General features: G+C 42.5%; 1 protein-coding gene across 4 annotated transcripts in view; it reads right to left on the bottom strand.

Annotated features, from left to right (window-relative positions):
• Positions 1-18,967, bottom strand: part of RBFOX1 (RNA binding fox-1 homolog 1) — a 332,921-nt gene that overhangs the window by 72,143 nt on the left and 241,811 nt on the right. For 3 of the 4 annotated variants that reach the window (XM_021698134.1, XM_021698135.1, XM_021698136.1), the window contains one exon: positions 5,750-5,830. The exons of the other annotated variant lie outside the window; for it this stretch is intronic. In XM_021698134.1, the coding sequence (XP_021553809.1) occupies positions 5,750-5,830 (81 nt within the window). The remainder of the gene's footprint in view (positions 1-5,749; positions 5,831-18,967) is intronic. 4 annotated transcript variants of the gene reach the window in all.

The following is an 18,967-nucleotide window of genomic DNA, read 5'->3' as shown; positions in this document are numbered from 1 at the left end:
GATGTGGGATTTGAGGCACTGGGATGTCAGGGTATATGTAAAGATATTTGCTGCAGGCTTTAGGAAAAGGGGTAGTTTGAATGAGTATGGACAGGGGACGGCTGAAGGAGCATCCACACCACGGGACAGTGGGAAAATACCCAGACGGCTGAATGCAAGAGAGCCAAAATCTGCTATTAAGTGAAACAAAATATAATTAATACACGTCATGTGCACATAATATGCATATGCAACACTCCCCTCTGTATAAAATCAAACTACCAACACCCCCATTTCACATGTGTATGTCCTTCTTTGCATTATTATGGGGAAGATGTGGAAAGATACTTTCCAGGCAGTCAATATGGGTTTCATTAAAGGTGTATGTTTTTGGATAAAATGGAGATATTATTACCACATCATTTCACACACGTATGTGTGTGTGTTTATTTGCATGCTTCTCTAATTACCGGGAGCACGTGTTATATTTGTAATTTGAAGTTTATTCATAAAACTGTAAAGAAAACAGAATTAAGAGGGTAACACTGACCCGCTTCTGAAAACATCTACTTCACATGGAAATAAGGATCAGTGAGGGCTGGCTTTGCTAATCCAAATTAGAAAGTGACTTTGCCATTCACGGAACCGTGAATTTACCTCTTGAAATTTCAACTAATAAAAAATGGAGGTAATGTTTTCATTTGGAAGAAAGGTGACATGTTCTTTCCATTCCTATTTCTGTCTGGAGGCATGTTTTGATAGTAAGCATGCACTATATACAAACAGAGTAAAGCAGGTGCCTTTCCCCCATGAGGGAGGAGCCTACAGATCACTGGTCCCAGGAGGGGGAAGTCAGTGAGCTAGCCCACCAGACCTGCCCCAGCTTTTACCAAACCCCTCTGTTAAGGGGTCAGATGTGGGCTCTTCAAAGCAAACACAACACTATTAAATTAATTAAAATTATTTCAAAACTAACAAAGTAGTTCATGTAATTAATTAGTTTAGTTGATGAAAAGTTAATATTCTTAAGACAAAGACATTAATATTAAATGTTTTCCATTTGGCACAAGGTGATCTTGCCTAATTCTCTGGAGTTTTGCTTCGACTTCATTTGTCTGCTAAAAAGTAGGCCCACTTTACACTCTGGATGCTAGTGGTTCATCGGGACACATGGGAGCAAGCGTGATGTCCCATGACACAAGTTGAATAGGGGTTTCACACCGGGATAAAGGTCAGCATGAGGGGGAAAAACTGGGGTCAGTTGGGGAGAGACAGGAGAATCTGCAGGATTAGGTTGTACTGACACAGAGCCGTGAGTGGAAATCTTTCCCTTAATGCTTTCATGTCCTGGGTCATATTATTAGGATGATTCACTTAAGTGGAGGAAAACCCATTATGTAAAAATGCATCTTAAAAAACAGATAACCTCAAGTAGAAATTACTTTCATTACAGAGGAATTCAGCAGGATTCCTTTAAAACCCATCTCCCCTACTGCACTTAAGGGTGTTATTTACAGATGATTAGCTATTTGGCTAGGCAGTGGGGCAATTTAAGTCTAAAACATCCAAGGCCAGTTAAAGATCCATGGGGGAAAAAAAAAGCCAACACAAACTCAGGAGTAATCCTGGAAGTCAGTAAACACATAAGATCCAATTTACAAAAGTGTAATTTATACACACCTTTCTTCAGGAGTACAACTATTAGATAACCATGAGAAATATATATATTTTCAACTTGAAAAGCAGGTACATCTTACAAGATTGCTGAGAAGTAAGGGATCCTCAGCTTTTGGGTAGAAGGCTGGATTCTTAGCAAAAAGAGGCCTCACCATTCGGACCTCAGAGATAAGAGAGGTGGCTCTCAGCCATGTGTATGTCACACTCAGAGAGATGAACCTCGATAGCCTTGTGCGTGCCCCCAGTGTGTGTGTGTGTGTGTGTGTGTGTGCATGTATGTGACAGAGAGAGAGCAAAAATGACCCTCTATATGCTGGAGGGATTGTTTCTAGAACATATGACTTTGCACTGGAACATATACCTTAATCTGGAAGAGAAAACCTATGTGATGTTTCAAAGCCAGCTAACCCTACGACCCAGCAATTGCACTACTAGGTATTTATCCCAAAGATACAGATGTAGTGAAGAGAAGGGGCCCATGCACCCCGATGTTCATAGCAGCAATGTCCGCAACAGCCAAACTGTGGAAGGAGCCGAGATGCCCTTCAACAGATGAAAGGATAAAGAAGATGTGGTTCATATATACAATGGAATATTACTCAGCCATCAGAAAGGATGAACACCCACCATTTACTTCGACATGGATGGAACTGGAGGAGATTATGCTGAGTGAAATAAGTCAAGCAGAGAAAGACAATTATCATATGGTTTCATTCATATGTGGAACATAAGGAATAGAGGGGAGGACCACAGGGGAAGGGAGGGAAAACTGGGAAGAAATCAGAGAGGGAGACAAACCATGAGAGACTCCGGACTCTGGGAAACAAACTGAGGGTTAGAGAAGGGAGGGGGGTGGGGGGATGGGGTAACCAGGTGATGGGTATTAAGGAGGGCACGAGTGAAGGGCGCCTGGGTGGCTCAGTTGGTTAAGGAGGGCATGAGTGGTGAACAGCACTGGTATTACATGCAACTAATGAATGGCTGAACACTACATCAAAAACTAATGATGTACTATATGTTGGCTACCTGAACGTAATAAAAATAAAATAAAAATAAAACAACAACAACAACAAAAAAACAAAGAAGCCAGCTAATGTCAAACAGTCCAGCCTCAAAAGGATTGCTCGCTTGAAGAACTAAAGCAGAAAGCCTCAGCAATGTGTCTTAGGGAGGAATGGATCATCTTTACACTCAGCATTGTTGCCTCGAGATGGAAGTGATCTATAGTCCCTTTGGCGACACAGGTGGGGAAGGAGAAGCCTCAGAGTTGGCTGTCCATACGAGAAACACTCACTGGGCTTGTCAGTCTGGATACCATTGCTTAAGGGATCAACAAGTGAAGATTCTTATTGGAAGAAACTAGGTTTTTGTTTCATTTTGCTTTGTTATGGGGTAGGACAATCAACTATTTATTAATTGTTGTTTTCTTTAACACTACTATATACAAGGACATTTCTTTAATATTTCTGAAAAATTCCTACCAACAATGGGGGGGTTGATTAAAATGTAATATTGTGAAATGATAGAATATTATGAGGCCCTTAATGTATTTTCATAAAGTGCACATGACATGATAATCAGTGAAAATAATAGGATGAAAAATGTGTAGGTACTATGATTGATTATGCAATTTAAAAATGAAGGGTGTTGGACACACATTAAACAATTTCTGTAATTATTATATATTTTTACTTTTAAACTAAGGAAAAAAATGTATAAACAGTGAACTGATATTGTCATTTTGGATTTTCAATAATAAAACAGACCCTTTATATCTGAGATCAACACACTTTTTCTGTAAAGAGCTGGAATGACAATATTTTAGGCTTCGTGGTCCACCTGTCTCTGTCACATGTTGTGTTTTGTTTCTGTTCCGTTTCTACAATTTTCAAAAATTCTAAGACCCATTCTTAGCTCACAAGCTTTACAAAAACAGGCTGTGGGCTGGATTTGGCCCCTGGGCTGTAGTTTGCTGACCCCTGCTTCGGATGACACTGTCTCCTCTGGATATTTCCCCTATTTTAATATGAAGAATTTGTGATAGATTTCCACATTTGATATTGATGATACACATTTCCCCCAAAGCTGCCTTAGAATGGCTATACCAATTCAAACCAGCCCTTATTTGGAATTAATTTGAACAGAGAACTGAAGTAGAAATGCATATTTCATATGATCATTGAGAGCCATGCTTTCCATTATGGTAGCCATTAGCCCCATGTGGTTAATTAGAATAACATTAATTAACATTAAATTAAATAAAAAAGTCAGTGCCTCTGTCCCACGAGCCCACGTACTGGACAGCGCAGATACGGAACATTTCATCTTAGACAGTTCTATAGGACAACGATGTTACAGAATAAAACAAAGTAACTCTCTGGAACTCAACTGTGGTTAAGTTTTGGGTCGCCAATGTTTCTTCAGAAAATAACATTTATAGAGAAGGTGGGGGAGAGAGACAAGGGAATGATGATGATATTTAGAGTCAAATGGAGCCAGAAAAGCAGTCAAAAGTTGAATAATTTCCCAGGTTTGAAAACCAAATCCACCATATCGTGGCTGTGTGATCCTGGGTTATCACTCCGCCTCAGTACCCCTCCATTCCTCTGCTGTAAAGCAAACATTATAATACCTACCTGGTGCAGATTTTGAGGATGAAACAAGGTTGAACATGTGAAAATGTGTACTAGCATCTTAATTCTACAAGATACATGCACACACATTTATACCACCCAAAGGGGGCAATGTCTATACACTTAGAAAGAACCACTTCTTGCCGGTATGGTTAGATTCTGGCTTCTCGGGGACACAGGAAGATACTTTGCATTTAATGTATGCCCAACCTGCTGTTGAAGGTGCTATGCTGGTTGGGAAGAACACCTGGCTGCCCCCATAACCTGGCACCTTCAGAAACCGTCAGGATTCTCACAGTCACGTTTTTGGTTTCTGATGACTGCTTATAACCTGTGCCCCCCAGCAAAGAGTTTGGTTTTTCTGAGCCTTTGGGAATTGAGATGCTTGATCTTGGCACTCGGGGAGGATTCCCCTCTGTCTCTCATCCTCCTAATCATCACGCACCCATTACTGCTGCTCTCCATCACCACCACCCCTTCTCTAGCTGGTCTCCAGCAGCCCACCTTCTCCCATCCCCATACTCACTCTTGAGCACTGATCCCAATGAGGACCAATTTTGTAGTTATGGGGATTTCACAGCGTGGTGTCTTATAGGCTTGAAATAGATGAGAAGGTATGAGCTGTGTCTGGGGGTCTTTCTGAGGAGGGGCAAACCAGCTGGGGGCACCACGATGGAATCCATGAGAACAGTAATTGTTCAACCTGTTCTGGGAACTGGGGTCGGGGTGGGGCATTTTCCACCCTGGAGCATCCATCCCAGGCAGAGAGATCCTTGGTTTTTCCATGTCAACATTGTGATCTATCTTCCATATTTATTTTTGGTCTTCTCCCCCTGGCACTTGATGGCTATATTCCTATCAATCAAAGTGCCTTTTCTTGTTGTTCCCCCCACCCCGTTAAATGGGGGAGAACCACATTCTTCTCTCTCCTCCTCATGCTCAATGCAATCACATAGTAAAGGGCAGAAGAGCCTTGCAAACAAGTCGTTATTTTCCACTGTGAGAAAATGGTGCTCAAGAGTAACAATCAAGCACGTTTTGTTAGGCAAGGGGGCCACTCGGCTGGCCTGTGTATGTTGCCTCAATTATTTTCACGTTAATTTGCAAAGCTATGATAGAAGGCAGGCAGTGAGCTTTAGCTCCAACCCCCCCATGCGCCTCCCCCACCCCCAGACCAATGCCCCATGTCCCATCCATTGGACTCGATCCTTCCAGGTCTTAACAAAGGATGACTGGGATATCTGGGAAGTGAGCGTTCGGACATAATGAGCAAAGGGGTTCGATGCTAAGGTGACAGGGAACACAGAAACATGCTTATGAGAACCAACCTCATCTTGTGGAGAGCCACAGGGAGGGTGGAGCTGAGAGGGAGGGTAGGAGAAGAACTTACATGGCAGGGAAGGTGACTGGACTCAGACTTATATCACAAAACAAAGGGAGAGCCACAACAGCGGGCTTACTTGCGGAAGTATATACAAGTGAACTGGGGGCACTGTACATGGAAGATCCCTCCTGGTTTGCCTGGCATAACAGCACCGTGCCTACGGAAGAGAGAGAGATAGATGGTACCTGGTTCGGGAACAAGCACACTACACCTGAGAGATCGCAGCAACGCCAACAGAAAGGCAAAGAAATGAAAATGTAAGCCACATCCCCGTGCACGTGACAGGGACACCCGTGGCGGCCCCCTGGCTTAGCCAAAGGGGGTCAGGAGCCCACCCCCCAGCCCTCCAAGCACGGGCCACTCTGTGTCACCTGGGGTTCCCGCAGCGGGGTCTGGCGGCCCCAGGACCCAGTTTCAGATCAGTGATGGTGGCAGCATGGCATACGCCAAAGGGGGCTCGAGAAGTATCAGAGAGAACTAGATGACAAGCCTGGCTCAGAGGCCACTTAGCTGTGTGACCTTGGTAAGCCACTCTACCTCTCTGTGCCTTGGGATGCCCATCTGGAAAATGGGGTGAATATACCTACCTCCAGGAAGCATTGTGAATTGTATGGCTAGAGATGTGCCCGGGGCAGGGGCTGGTATGTAATCGTCACTTAGTAAAGGGGAAGCACGTGAACTGCTATGTTTGGAGAAAACTTTTCATCACCCCACCCCCCTCCCCCATCTGAATCAATTCTTCAGGGGAAGAACAGAAGTCCGGTGGGGAAGAAATGAATGCAACTTTCACCTTCCGCGTGGCCCACCTCGGACCCACGCTGGGCTTGGGTTGAGACCATCTTTGGCTTCTGTGTATCTCATTTCTTCCCGAAAGCTCTCAGCCTTCCAGCCGGAGAGGTGGCCTCACCAAGCCTGCACTGCAGAGCTCACTGTCGTCTGCCTGATTTAAATCAAAGGGCACTGGGCTTATCCTGGCACAATGGAATTTTACAGCAGAGAGGAAGGGTGGAATCCTGAGCTATCTCCTCAATCTGTGATGTGTTTTGAACCACCGCCCACTCCAAGGATGAGCAGGGTCAGGGATCCTCAGGGTATCAATTCTCTCTCCTGCTGCTACAAAGCTCACACTCAGACTTTGAAAAGAAAGAGAGAGACTTTTAAGGAGTTGTCAGCCCATTACTGATGATGGAAATGCATTCCTGTGGTTTCTGTTCACTTGCCTCCATTTGGTTTTGAGTTTTGGGTTCTCCTGCCGTGACCACAACAGAAAGCTTTCCCCATGAGAAGAAGCTTGCCTTGATGTGAGCTCACCCACATCTTTGAAGACCTGCCCTAGTGCTAGCTAAGGGGTTCTATAATCCTTTAGTATCTTTCCCAAGGTCAACAGAAGTGTAGTTAAAACTTGCAGAGTGAGTGGGGGTCTGCCAAACACAGAGGGACTGCCATGTGAACCCTTAAAGGCTAGCCATCTTTCCTGAACTAAAAAAACCAAACAGTTCCAGAGGTGGTCTCCAGGACCACTGCTCCCCCTCCTTCAGGTACGGAGCCAGAATAGATGGATCCTCTGAGGAGGGCTGAGGAGCCTTCTGCGAATTCCACTTCTACCCTCTGTTCCCCGTGTTTCCCTAGCTTTTGTCCATTATTTCCAGATAAAGCAAAGATGGATTAAAATCCCTAAGTGGGCCCTCCGTCACCAACTCAGCCTCCCATTCTGTGACAAGGAGAAGCAGCCCGTGGACAGAAGTTCTATCTGAAGGAATGTCCCTGGTCCTTCTGACATTTACCCTGGTATCCTACGCTTATAGCTGGACAGCCCCCACCAGAGCCTGGATGTAAGAGTGAAATTGACTGACCTTCTCTTGGTGGTAAATGTATTCAGAGTCTGGTTGGGCCTGAGTCATGATCAGCCTTTGCTAAACTGATGGTTCTTTCTTTTCTCTATTTTATTTAAAAAGTTTAACCCAACATATAAGATGGGACTTTGCATGGTCTAATTTCTTCCCGGTAAGTATTTCCAGTTTTGGCAAGAAACTGGCACAGTATGGTAATTAACAGCAAACAGACTGAACACCAGATCGTGGGGGTGTGGGGTCTAAAATCAACCAACAGGAGTGGCATACCCACCCCAAGGACACGCCCTGACCCCCACCCTGCTTTATCAATGAGTACTTCGTCTGACTTTGCAGAGGCCATTCATCCTTATGTTCTTGCTCACTGCTAAAACCTTAGAGAGAAACGAATGTTTCTATAGGATGTTTCTGCCAAATCAGCATGTGAGAAAACTCCATGGGTCTCTCGTGTCCACCCCTGGTTAAAAACCACTTTTAAAATGAAACCTAAAGTTTCTTGGGGGGTGCCTTGGTATTGAAAGAAAAATAGCATGGTTGTAGCAAAAACATATCCAGAAGGACATTTCAGTAGTGTGCGGTTAAAACCTTAGGGTCAATTTTCAACACTCTCAATGCAATTTAGAGAATCCCGTTGGGACACAACACAGATTCCCTCTAGGAAGCTAAATCCTAGCAGGGCATAATGAAGCTTTCCTAATGCTCTTATGCTGTAGATCCCGAGAAACTGTATTGAAATAACTTCTTTGGATGTCCTCTTGGTCGTGAAAAAAAAAAATTCTTTATGCAATAATTTTGACCTTTGTTAAACAAAATCTATACTGTCACAGGACTTGCTTTTTATTTTACCTAAAAAAATCCTCTAATTTAATTTGCAAAGTACTTATTGTATGTTCTCTTAGGCCTTTGTGATCTTTTCTTAAGAGAAAGCTTTGAATTAAACAGAAACCAAGAGGCAAAGAACACTGTAACCTCCATGCATTTTTTGGGCAGGGGCCAGTCATGTGTGTTTGTTTAAAAAACAAACAAAGGCTTTTGAGGGAGGTGGGGAAAGGGGGCTTTCCTGCTTATAATTTAAAGATGGCAACTGTGTTCAATTTAAACCACTAGCCACCATTCCCTAGCCAGGACAGACCATTCATCAATTTCCAAGTGTCCTTTCCTATTATCCTGGGATCCTCAGAATCATCCTTAACACAGCTTCTAGGCAGTTGCTACCGTTTGATTAGAGTTGGTGGATGGCATGAAACCTCCATGCCATTCCTGATCCTACTGTTAGGTTAAACCATAGGAAATTGACCTCTTTATGTCAAATAGGATTGAACGCTGGGAATTTCATGGGGTTTAATTTTAAAGAAAGACCCCACCGCAATTCCTACTATGTCATTTAGAAGCTGCCTCTTTTCCCAGTCCCCAGGAGCTAACGGATCACTCCCCCTTCTATGCTCCCATCACACTTAAAAGAATAAAAAAAAAAAAAATCTCCCTAGGTGTGCCTGGGTGGCTTAGTCAGTTAAGCCTCTAACTCTTGATCCTGGCTCAGGTCTTGATCTCAAAGTCGTGAGTTCAAGCCCCACGCTGAGTGCCATGCTGGGCGTGCAGCCTACTTAAAAAAAAAAAAAAAGTCTCCCTAGTAGATCCTTTGTCACAATGTCCTGCAACTTTTCATTTACATATTGGTCTCAGCCACAATGAGCTCCCTTATGTCAGAGCCAAACCATACTCATCTATTCCCAGCCCCTAGCAAAATACCTGACTCTCAGAAGGATTAATGAATTTGATTAAATTATTATGTTTTTAAAGACCTCCTCATTTCTGTTTTCCTGGCTAAAAATAGTGCTTTGTCCAACCAATCGTTCTTGATGGTGCCTTCTTCTGCCCCTTGTTTATTGCTGGGGATGCGCATGCCTAAAGTCCAGGTGCAGTTACGAGCCCTCTCTATGGGATTCACTTGCTTCCTCCTCTTCTCTGGTTCTTTTAAGGTTGACTCATGCAGCTTCACATGAAATCTGAGCAGCTCATATCTGTGCCTGGCAGGAACTGGCTCCATGTGGCAGATTGAAACTTTGGAATCATCAGAGCCTTTGCAAAGTCTGTCACACTCACTCATCAGCATCCCAAATTCCCGCACGATATGCACAGGGCCCCTCGCGGGCAGGATCAGGAATCCTCCAGCTGCGAGAGGGTGAGCCAAGGTCCATGTACAGATGGGGCAACCCAACCCTTTCTTCTTCACTGGAGACTCCCCACAGCTCTGGGGGTCATTCCTGGCCCCTCGATGGGCAGGGAGAAGCCTCAAAGGGGTGATTCCCATCACAGATAGGGAAGAGGAGGCCTCTCAACTTTGTACTCTGCTGCCAACTCCTAGGTGAGGAAATTGGACTCAAACCAACTGGGACAATGGTGCCTTTTCACACCTCTGCCTTTATGGAGGATAATTCTCCCTGGAAGCCCTGCCCCTTCCCCTAGATGATTCCCTTCCGGACTCGGCAGCAGCTTCTCCTCCTAGAAACCAGATCTATTTGCCTCCACCTGCCAAGTTCAGCTTCCTTCCTCTGCTTTTCTAAATTGTGTTGTAATGATCTATCAAATGAGTGTCTTCCCATGGATGCTCTGAACTCCAAGAGGTCAGGAGTCATGTCTTAGTCCTCTTTCATACCCATGGGTCCAGGGACCTAGGCTGAGAGGCAGGGGGTGCCTGACAAGAGGAACCAGAGGGTTCTGGACAGGCAGCCATGTTGCACTTGCAAGAAATAAAATTAGGATGCAAGAGGGAAAGGAAGAAGAGGAAGGCTCTTTTGAATGCCTGCCCTTCCATTTTAGTACTGAAGAGGCAGAGCACCAAGCCAGCCCAGGGTGAATGACTAGGCCCGTCCTGTTTTTTCTGAATTCCACACAAAAAAAAAAAAGAAAGAAAGAAAGAAAAAAAAAAATGTCAAAAAAACCACCCCAACTGCCTAGCAACTGGGAGTGGCTGACTCACTTCATTAGCTAGAAGATGAAGAGTTAGAACACTTGGAGAAGAATGCTCTTATTGCTACTGAAATGAAATGAAAAAAAAATTAAAGGCACAAAGAAAAACAACCACACTTTATGAATTTTCTGAGAGCCAATAGGGATTCAGGAACACCTGCTGTGGAAGGTTCTGAGAGGGGCATGTGCTGTCTGAGCCTCCGAAAGCATCTGTGTGCTGATCCAGAGTCACGTGCAAACAGAGCCCTTTGCTGGGGTCCAGCTTTTCTCACTAGGCCTTGTGAGTCGGCAAAGAGGGCTGAGAGGAAAAATCCCACAGGCAAATGGTGAATGAATGCAGGAGGTCATTAGACAGCTACTCTGTCGCGAGTGCTCAGCTAAGAAAAGGTGGCCTGCGAGGGCTGCCATTCATTCTGCAAATGCGGATTGGCATCTATTGTGTGCCAGGCACCGTGTGGGTTCTGGGGCATGCCCGCTGAGCCCCCTGTGCCCTTCAAAAGAATGACATGCTGTCTTTTTTAGTACTTGTAGGTTCAGGAACAAATACATACACAAGAAAGGGAATAAAGGAAGGAGTCTGAATTGATCCCCAAACCTGAGACCCTATGGTTATTTACTTTGCTTGCTGAGATCAATAAAATTTAAAAGTAGTTTTGGCACAGTTTTTATGAAACATGACTATTATGACTGGCAAAATGTCTATTCCACATTTCTATAACATATTGCAGTCATAATTAAAAATGTTTCATAGTAATAGTAATCACTACAAAAATAGTACTTTCATTTTATACAAAAAAAAAAGAATTTTTTGATTTAATATTTCCCCACACATTTTTACACTACAGTTGTTCCTCCCTAATAAGAAGGGTCAGGTAGTACTAGTCCCTCTTTAGAGATGGGGAAAAAATGGCACAGAACAAGGATGTGGTTTATGAAAAGCCTTAGCATCCGTCAGAGGCAAATTCCAGGTGGGAAACAAAGCTATCTAGGCTCCTAGAACATGATTCACTTTATCATTGACTCTTTCCTGCTTCCATTGTTACAGAATGATTTTTAAAATATATTTTTAAATTAGAATAAAAACAGGAAAACTCTTGTCATAATTGAAAGAACAAGTTCTGAGCTCTTAGTTCACCGTAAGAGAAACCTGCAAACGTCTTCTTCATAGGACTGGTACTTTCAGAAAGGGGTGCCCTCAGTCCCCCATGGGTTCGTAAAATCACCTGCATCATCAGCATCACCTAGGGGATTTGTTCAACACAGAATGCTAGGTCCCACTCCCAGAGTTTTGGACTGATCCCATAGGTCTGGGATGGAGTTGAGAACTTGCATTTTCAACAAGCTCTCGTGTTGTCAGGAGACCATACTTTGAGAAACACTGGAGGAGAGCCAGTCCCTCAAACCTCAAGGCTGTGAGTTCTTGCCTTCCTAAAATTGGAGGTTTTCAAAGCCTGTGAGACTTTAAGAATCCACTGGGGAGAACTCACATGGGATGCCTTCAAAGGCTCCACCCTGAAAGACTGTGACTCAGCTGGTCAGAAATCTGCATTTCTGATCAGCAACCCAGGTGACTGTCCTGCTCTGGATGCACTTTGATTAATCCAGGCCCAAGGGCATCTCCACATCTTTAGGAAAAAAAGTAAAAATGGCTGAATATCCCTGGTTTGAGTACTTCTGTGGGCAAAGGGGAAGAGCTTATTTACTTCTTATCATTGTTATTTTGTGCATCGACAAATTTTGCCTTTCCTTTGTAGCATTTTGAACACAAAGAATAACTTCCCAGTCCTAACTATTCTGTCAGACTCTCTGGAGGTGGGCTGGTAAAGAAGGTACAGAAGATCACGGACAGCATAATCCTAGCAAGGCCACTCTTGGTTTCCCATCCAAAAGAAGGCCTACCCATTCCTGCCCTACTATTATGGACTGAAGTGTATATACTCCACATTCATACATACATTGAAGTCCTAACCCCCAGTACAAGATGTGACTGTATTCGGAGATAGGATCTTTAGAGAGCTAATTAGGTTAAAGTTAGGCCATGAGGGTAGACCCTGATTCCATGTGACTGATGTCCTTATAAGAAGAGTAAATTATGACAGAGACACAGAGGGAAGACCATGTGAGGACTTGGGGAGTTGACAGCCGTCTACAAGTCAAGGAGAGAGGCCTCTGAAGAAACCAACCCTGCCAACTCCTTGATCTTGGACTTCTAGCCTCCAGAACTGTGAGAACATCCATTTCTGTTGTATAAGCCCCCCAGCCTGTGGTGCTTTGTCATGGCAGCCCAAACAGACTAATATATCCACCTGCCTCCTAATGAGCTCTGCCCTGAGGATCAGTGAGGCACTGTACTACATGAGGGTCATACAGGAAGCAAATTCCTGTTAGATACAGAGGTCTGGGAGGTTGCTGTGTGCTACTCCCTGCCCATGGAGGTTACTGCTTCCAATGGACACATTTATCCAAAGCCCTCTTGGGTTGTGGATGCTTTTTGTGGTTACGCATTTTTGAACATAGACTGGCGTTGAGCTAATCCATGTAAGAATATTTTCACAGCTAATACTTAATGCTTTTATACATGCCTGTAAGATGAGCCTCTCTGAAGGGTTATGGTCGAGCTTTAAATACAGAGGTATTTCCATTGAGGCACAGATGTTGTAGAAAACTGTTGGATGTATACTTAATTCTTATAAAGTGAATCATGTTTTAATTGTGCCAGGGGATTTCCATATTTAAAGGAGCCCTGAAGTAAATCTGTATAGATTGTAGATAATCTCTCACTCCAATTTATGATGCAAGTTTTGACTTTCATAATAAAAAGAAATACATGATTTTGTGGGTTTTTTTCTTTTCACTTTTCTTTTTGACATAATTTCAGACTATACAAAAAAAAGTTGCAGGAATACTACAAAGAATCTCTATACAAAGTTTTCCCCGATTTTTTGTTGTTTAAAAAATGTAATGACTTACTTGAACCACTCTAGCTCTCCTGCCTCCAAAATTCAACTAATAGTGATTTTTACAGAAAATATTCAATTGACTCAATGTGATTCTGAGCACATCAACAGTAATGATTCAAAAAATGGCTTACTAATTACCCAAAAAGCACCAAGCAAACGCATTCACTGTTTAATTTGGATTATCCCCTACTCTTAGCCCTGTAAGACAGGTACTATCATTACATCTATATAATAGATGAGGATTCTGAGACAGAGAGAGTTTTAGAATCTTGCCCAAGGTCACAGAGATAGAAATCTTATGGTGCTGAATGCAGATCAAACGAAACAGATCCCTGGGACACACGGATTGAAGGCTAATCTTCCAAATCATGTGTAGGCAAACTACAGGCTTTCTGCCAAATCCAGTCTACCACTTTTTTCGTATGGCCTGTGATCTAAGAATGTTTTTTACATTTTTATCTGGTTGAAAAACAATCTATAGAAGACTAATATTTGGTGACGTGAAAAATCACATAAAATTCAAATTTCAGTATCTATAAAGAGTTATTGGAACAGAGCCACACTTGTTCATTTACGTATTATTTATGACTTATCTTATGCTGCAAGACGGAACTGAGTATTTACAACAGAGACCTTATTGTCCACAAAGGCTAAAATATTCACTCTCTGGACCTTTACAGAAAAGGTTTGCTGACCCCTGTTCTAATGTCCCCTTTCTGTTTGGAAGACACTAATAGTGATTGTCAGAACAACATTAGCCCCTCCCTGGGAAGCTGTCACGAATTATAATAATAATAAATTATTATTTCAATTATTTTGTTAAAAACAACCAAAAAAATTAAAGGCATGTTCTTTGAATGCTTGCCAAAAATTTCTTTCTAATTCATTGTTGTTCAAGATAATAAAACAACTAGAAAAAATTGTTCCATAAGGTATTTGTGGAAGGCAAGCAATTTAACTACAACAAAAACCATGGCAATACGTTTTATCTCCTTCAGGGTTGTGGCTATTAGTATTTAGGTAAGGGCTACCCTAGAGCCTTTGTTTCTAAAATTCTAATAGGCACTGAATTACTTGGGGGCCATTCTAAAATGAATATTCTCATCTGGTAGGCCTGGGGTGGGGCATGAGAATCTGCATTTCCAGTGAGCTCCCAGGGGATGCCCACGCTGCCAACGATAGTAAAATGCTAGGGATGACATAAAGAACGTCAAGTTACAGCTAATATTAATGGGAGGGATCATTAAGATGCCACTGAGTTTCAGGTACTGAGCCAGGTACGCTGTACACACATTATGATTTTTTTTCTTATCAAACACACAAGGAAAATAAAGCCCAGAGAGAGAAAAATATGAGACAAAACTGAAATCTCAGCCAGCTTGGTGTAACTCCAAAGCTCAGACTCACTCACGGAGCTACATCAGCTTATTTATAGTGATACTTGGTCTTGAGGTGTTTAAACATCCTCTCCAACCGTGGAGCGATAAATATCCACCAACCAACCCCATTTGCACTAAGCCACTTTGAACAGTTCCTCAGTTGCCTTCTGGCTGGAAACCCCTGGCTCTTCCAGACTAAGGATGTTGGCTAGAACCTCATGATCACTTTTAAGAATCTGTGATAGGGTTTTAAATCCCACCAAGGAAGCCTCTGGGCAGGATGTAGCTTCTATAGATAAGAAAATCCCACTTGCAAGATCGCACTAAGACAGGCAGGAAGGAAACACAGAAAGAGGAAAAATAGGGAACTCTCAAGGCCTGACAGTGCAGCTGAAGAAGTATGGGTTTGGGGAATTTTATCCTTAGTTTTATGTTCTGACCTCAGTGACTGTAAGTTTCTTTGACCTTGGGGAAGTCAGTTAAGGTCCCAGACTTCCCTTTCACATCTGTAAGATGGGGACCAAAAAAAAAAAATCTACTTCACTGAGAATTATTGTAGGGATCATATCTGTTACATGGAAGGGGTTGACAATTTGTAGGTAATAAGTGATCTCGGTAATAATAATAATGGGCTATTAACTATTACTATTTTTATGAATCTCAAAATACAGCACTTGAGGGATTTATTTTGTTCCATTGTTCCTTGAAGAGCAAATGGATGGCTGCCAAACTGTTGGGTTTGGCCATGTCCTGGACAGAATACTAACCATAACAGATTTAATGGAGAACATTTTAAGATTGGGAATTAATCATCAACATTTAAACTGGGGAGGTTTAATGTCACAAGACCGATGTCTGGCTTCTCTTGAGGAATCAGGGGATGGGGCCACATGGGTTTGGGCCTGCATTCCCATGTGGCAGGGCCATGCAGGATGACAGGGAGAGGGCGTTCCTCCCTATAACTGAGATGGGTCCCTTCCAACTGCACATTTATCTCCCAGCTCAGAAAGGTATTTTCGTCTGCAAATTATGATGAATGGGAAAAAAAATAGAAACTGTGTTTTAGCTGAAATCTGTGGAGTTTACAAGTCTCTGCAAAGAACCCAGAATGCCTTCCTCCCTCTCTCTCTTCTCTCTCTCTCTTCTTCCTAGGGACAAGAACCCCTGAGATACTGCAGGAGTCCAAAAATCCCTCCCGACAGGCTTCCCTTGGGCCCCCTCTTCTATTTCACTTGCTAGTATGGAGTTGTATTTTAGGAGGGACTAGAAATATTTGTGGAATGGGGGAAGAGTTTCATCTTGAGTCCCCTTCCATATCCCAGATTAGGTTTAAACTCCTGACCCCACTCTTTTTGGTAAGAGCAGAAAATATACTTCAACTCTGAATCTCCCAAAGAGTAATCAGATACATTTGTTTAAACATGCTTCCCACACCACGCACACACACACACACACACACACACACACACACACACACACCGTGGGCTGAAAGCAAAAGAATATTTTAGCTGGTGAAAATGGTTTTCAAAAATGACAGGGAATTAATATGGAAGGTTTCAGTCTTTACAATATCGTGCATATCAAACAAATACTAGAAATGCACAAATAGACTCATCTTTTTTCCCAGAGGAAGTATCAGTGATATTGGGGTGTTCGTGTTTTTTAAAATGATACTGGGTTTAACACCATGATAAGTGTACATTGATTAACCTTTGCGTCGGGTTTAAATGTGTAACCCATTAACTAATTTAATCTCCTCCAAAAAACAAAAAACAAAAAAACACCCTTTGGTATTATTCTCTGAATAATCCTTGTTTAGTTTCCATCATGGTATATTGTTTAATGAAAAACTCATTAGAATGTAGCATACGGCATAATTAATTCTGGCTGATTCTTTTGGTGTGAACAGCTAATGCAGATGCTGGGTTCCATTTTCCACTGGCTTTATTAATTTTTCATAAAACAATATTTCGACTGCAATGGGTTGTAACAGGTCCATTGAAGTTCTAGAAATGCATTAACTGTCACCAATGTAGTTAATTTAAGTAGGATTTTGCTATTTGTGTGTTGGTTCTTCTACACTACATTTTTAAAAAGACAGCTTCATTTGATACTTGGAGAAGGAGTACCTACATATAATTAACATACAAGGTATTAAATAATATTTGGCCAATTTGTCTTTATTTACACACAGCTTAATTGGTTGGGCTAATAACGCTGAACTATAAATTTTGAAAAGAACCTTAAAAGTGGGAAGTACAAGACCATCCAAACTAAATAGTTTATAATAGAATGGCGACACAAGTTAACATATTTTAAAAAATGAACTCATGTCATTTTTAAGATCTCTGGTAATTTGTTTTCCTAGGAAGAGATCAGGACACAACCAGGAAATGAGTTTGATCACAGCTTTGGTGTTGGGGCACTGGTTTGGTAATCCTGGGGTCTTTCAGGAGCCCGATCTCTCGGATGGGTGAGAAGTTGCTAATTTGGTTTTACCTCTTTCAGTTTTTCAGGACTGGGTTCACATATTTGAAAGAGTTCTCATGGTAAGACTATTATTTGTTTTAAGTGTAGATACGCAAGCTAACTCATTACCGGGTGTTCTTGTTTGTTTTATTTTGTTTTTTGAATATATTTTTTTTCAGAGTTTTCAATGGTTGCCTGCCACTCAAAGGATGAAATACAGAACCCTCATTCCTTTATACAGGATTATCAGGTCTTTTGCAACTTATTTCTCAGCCTTTTGGGGAAATCTGATTTTGCCTCAGAAATTTCTTTCTTTCTTTCTTTTTTTTTTTAAAGATTCCGTTTATTTATTTGAGAGAGACAGAGAGAGCACATGAGAGGAGGTAGGGTCAGAGGGAGAAGCAGGCTCCCCGCTGAGCAGGGAGCCCGGTGCGGGGCTTGATTTCAGGACCCTGGGATCATGACCTGAGCCGAAGGCAGACGCCTAACCGACTGAGCCACCCAGGCACCCCTGCCTCAGAAATTTCTATATCCAGTGAAGATCAGGCACCTGGTTTTTTTTTTTTTTTTTTTTAGGACTTCTCAATGGATTCTGAAGATAAAGATTGAGAAGCTCCTTTGGACTCTACCAAAGTCCTCCTTACTCACCCCTACAAAGATCTTTCTTCATTTTCTTCCCAGGAGAACTCTTACTTATCCTTCAAAACCCAATTAGTACCCCCTGTTCTCTGGCTCTTAATACAGAGAGGGTTATTATTTTTTTAGTGTTCTGGCAGGCAGGTATCATTATTTATTATACACTAAGTTTGTATCCTTCAATGCTCTAAGCAATTCTTGGGGGAAGAGGTACTTCCCCAGCACATGCACAGTGCCTGGCACTTTACAGGCCTTCAGCACTGTAACTCTGAGCTAAAGGATGAATTAACAAAAGCCAGGGGTATGTGCAACTTTATACACGGCCTCTCTCTTTGGCCCTTCCTTGATGAACATGATGCGGCAGAATGACAAGCAGCTAATCTCATGGGTTCATGCGGGATTGTGTAATTGCTACCACAATGCAATGCTAAAAAAACCTCCCCAGGGTATAAGCTGGTGGCTTTGAGTTCAGCAAATCTGGACTCTTTAAGCCAGGGTCAGCGAAGGAGGGCCGTGACTTTCACAATTTTACACAGCTGGGGATGGGGTGAGGACAACTCTTTGATGACCCATGAAAATTATATGAAATTTAAATCTCTGTGTCCTTAAAGCATTACTGGGACACAGCCGTGCACACTCATTTATGCGTTGTCTGTTGTTACTCCTGCATTACAGCGGCAGAGGTGAGTGGCTGGGGGAGACTGTTGGCCCACACAGCTGAACCTATTCACAGACTGGCCCTTTACTGAAATTTGCAGACCTCTGCTTGAAGTGAAAAATGCACACATTTTTTTCCTCTTTAATAACTGACTCCAGCTTGATCTTTTCTCCTAGAACCAACAAACACAGTGGTTTGTCTTGTCTTATACCACCCTCCCCCTCCTCCTCACCACTACCATCGAATATATATACATATATATATATATATTTTTTTTTTTTTCCTGAGCTTGCAAGCTTCTTCTCCTTCTGCTTCTCCTCCTCCTCCTCCTTCTGTTGTGCGGGAAAGGGTTAACTCAGCAGGCCTGGGCTG

This window comes from Neomonachus schauinslandi, chromosome 5 (assembly GCF_002201575.2).
Source record: "Neomonachus schauinslandi chromosome 5, ASM220157v2, whole genome shotgun sequence".
In the NCBI taxonomy this organism is placed as follows: Eukaryota; Metazoa; Chordata; class Mammalia; order Carnivora; family Phocidae; genus Neomonachus; species Neomonachus schauinslandi.
The sequence above is the reverse complement of the archived record's forward strand: the minus strand, read 5'-3'. Positions and strand labels throughout refer to the sequence as shown.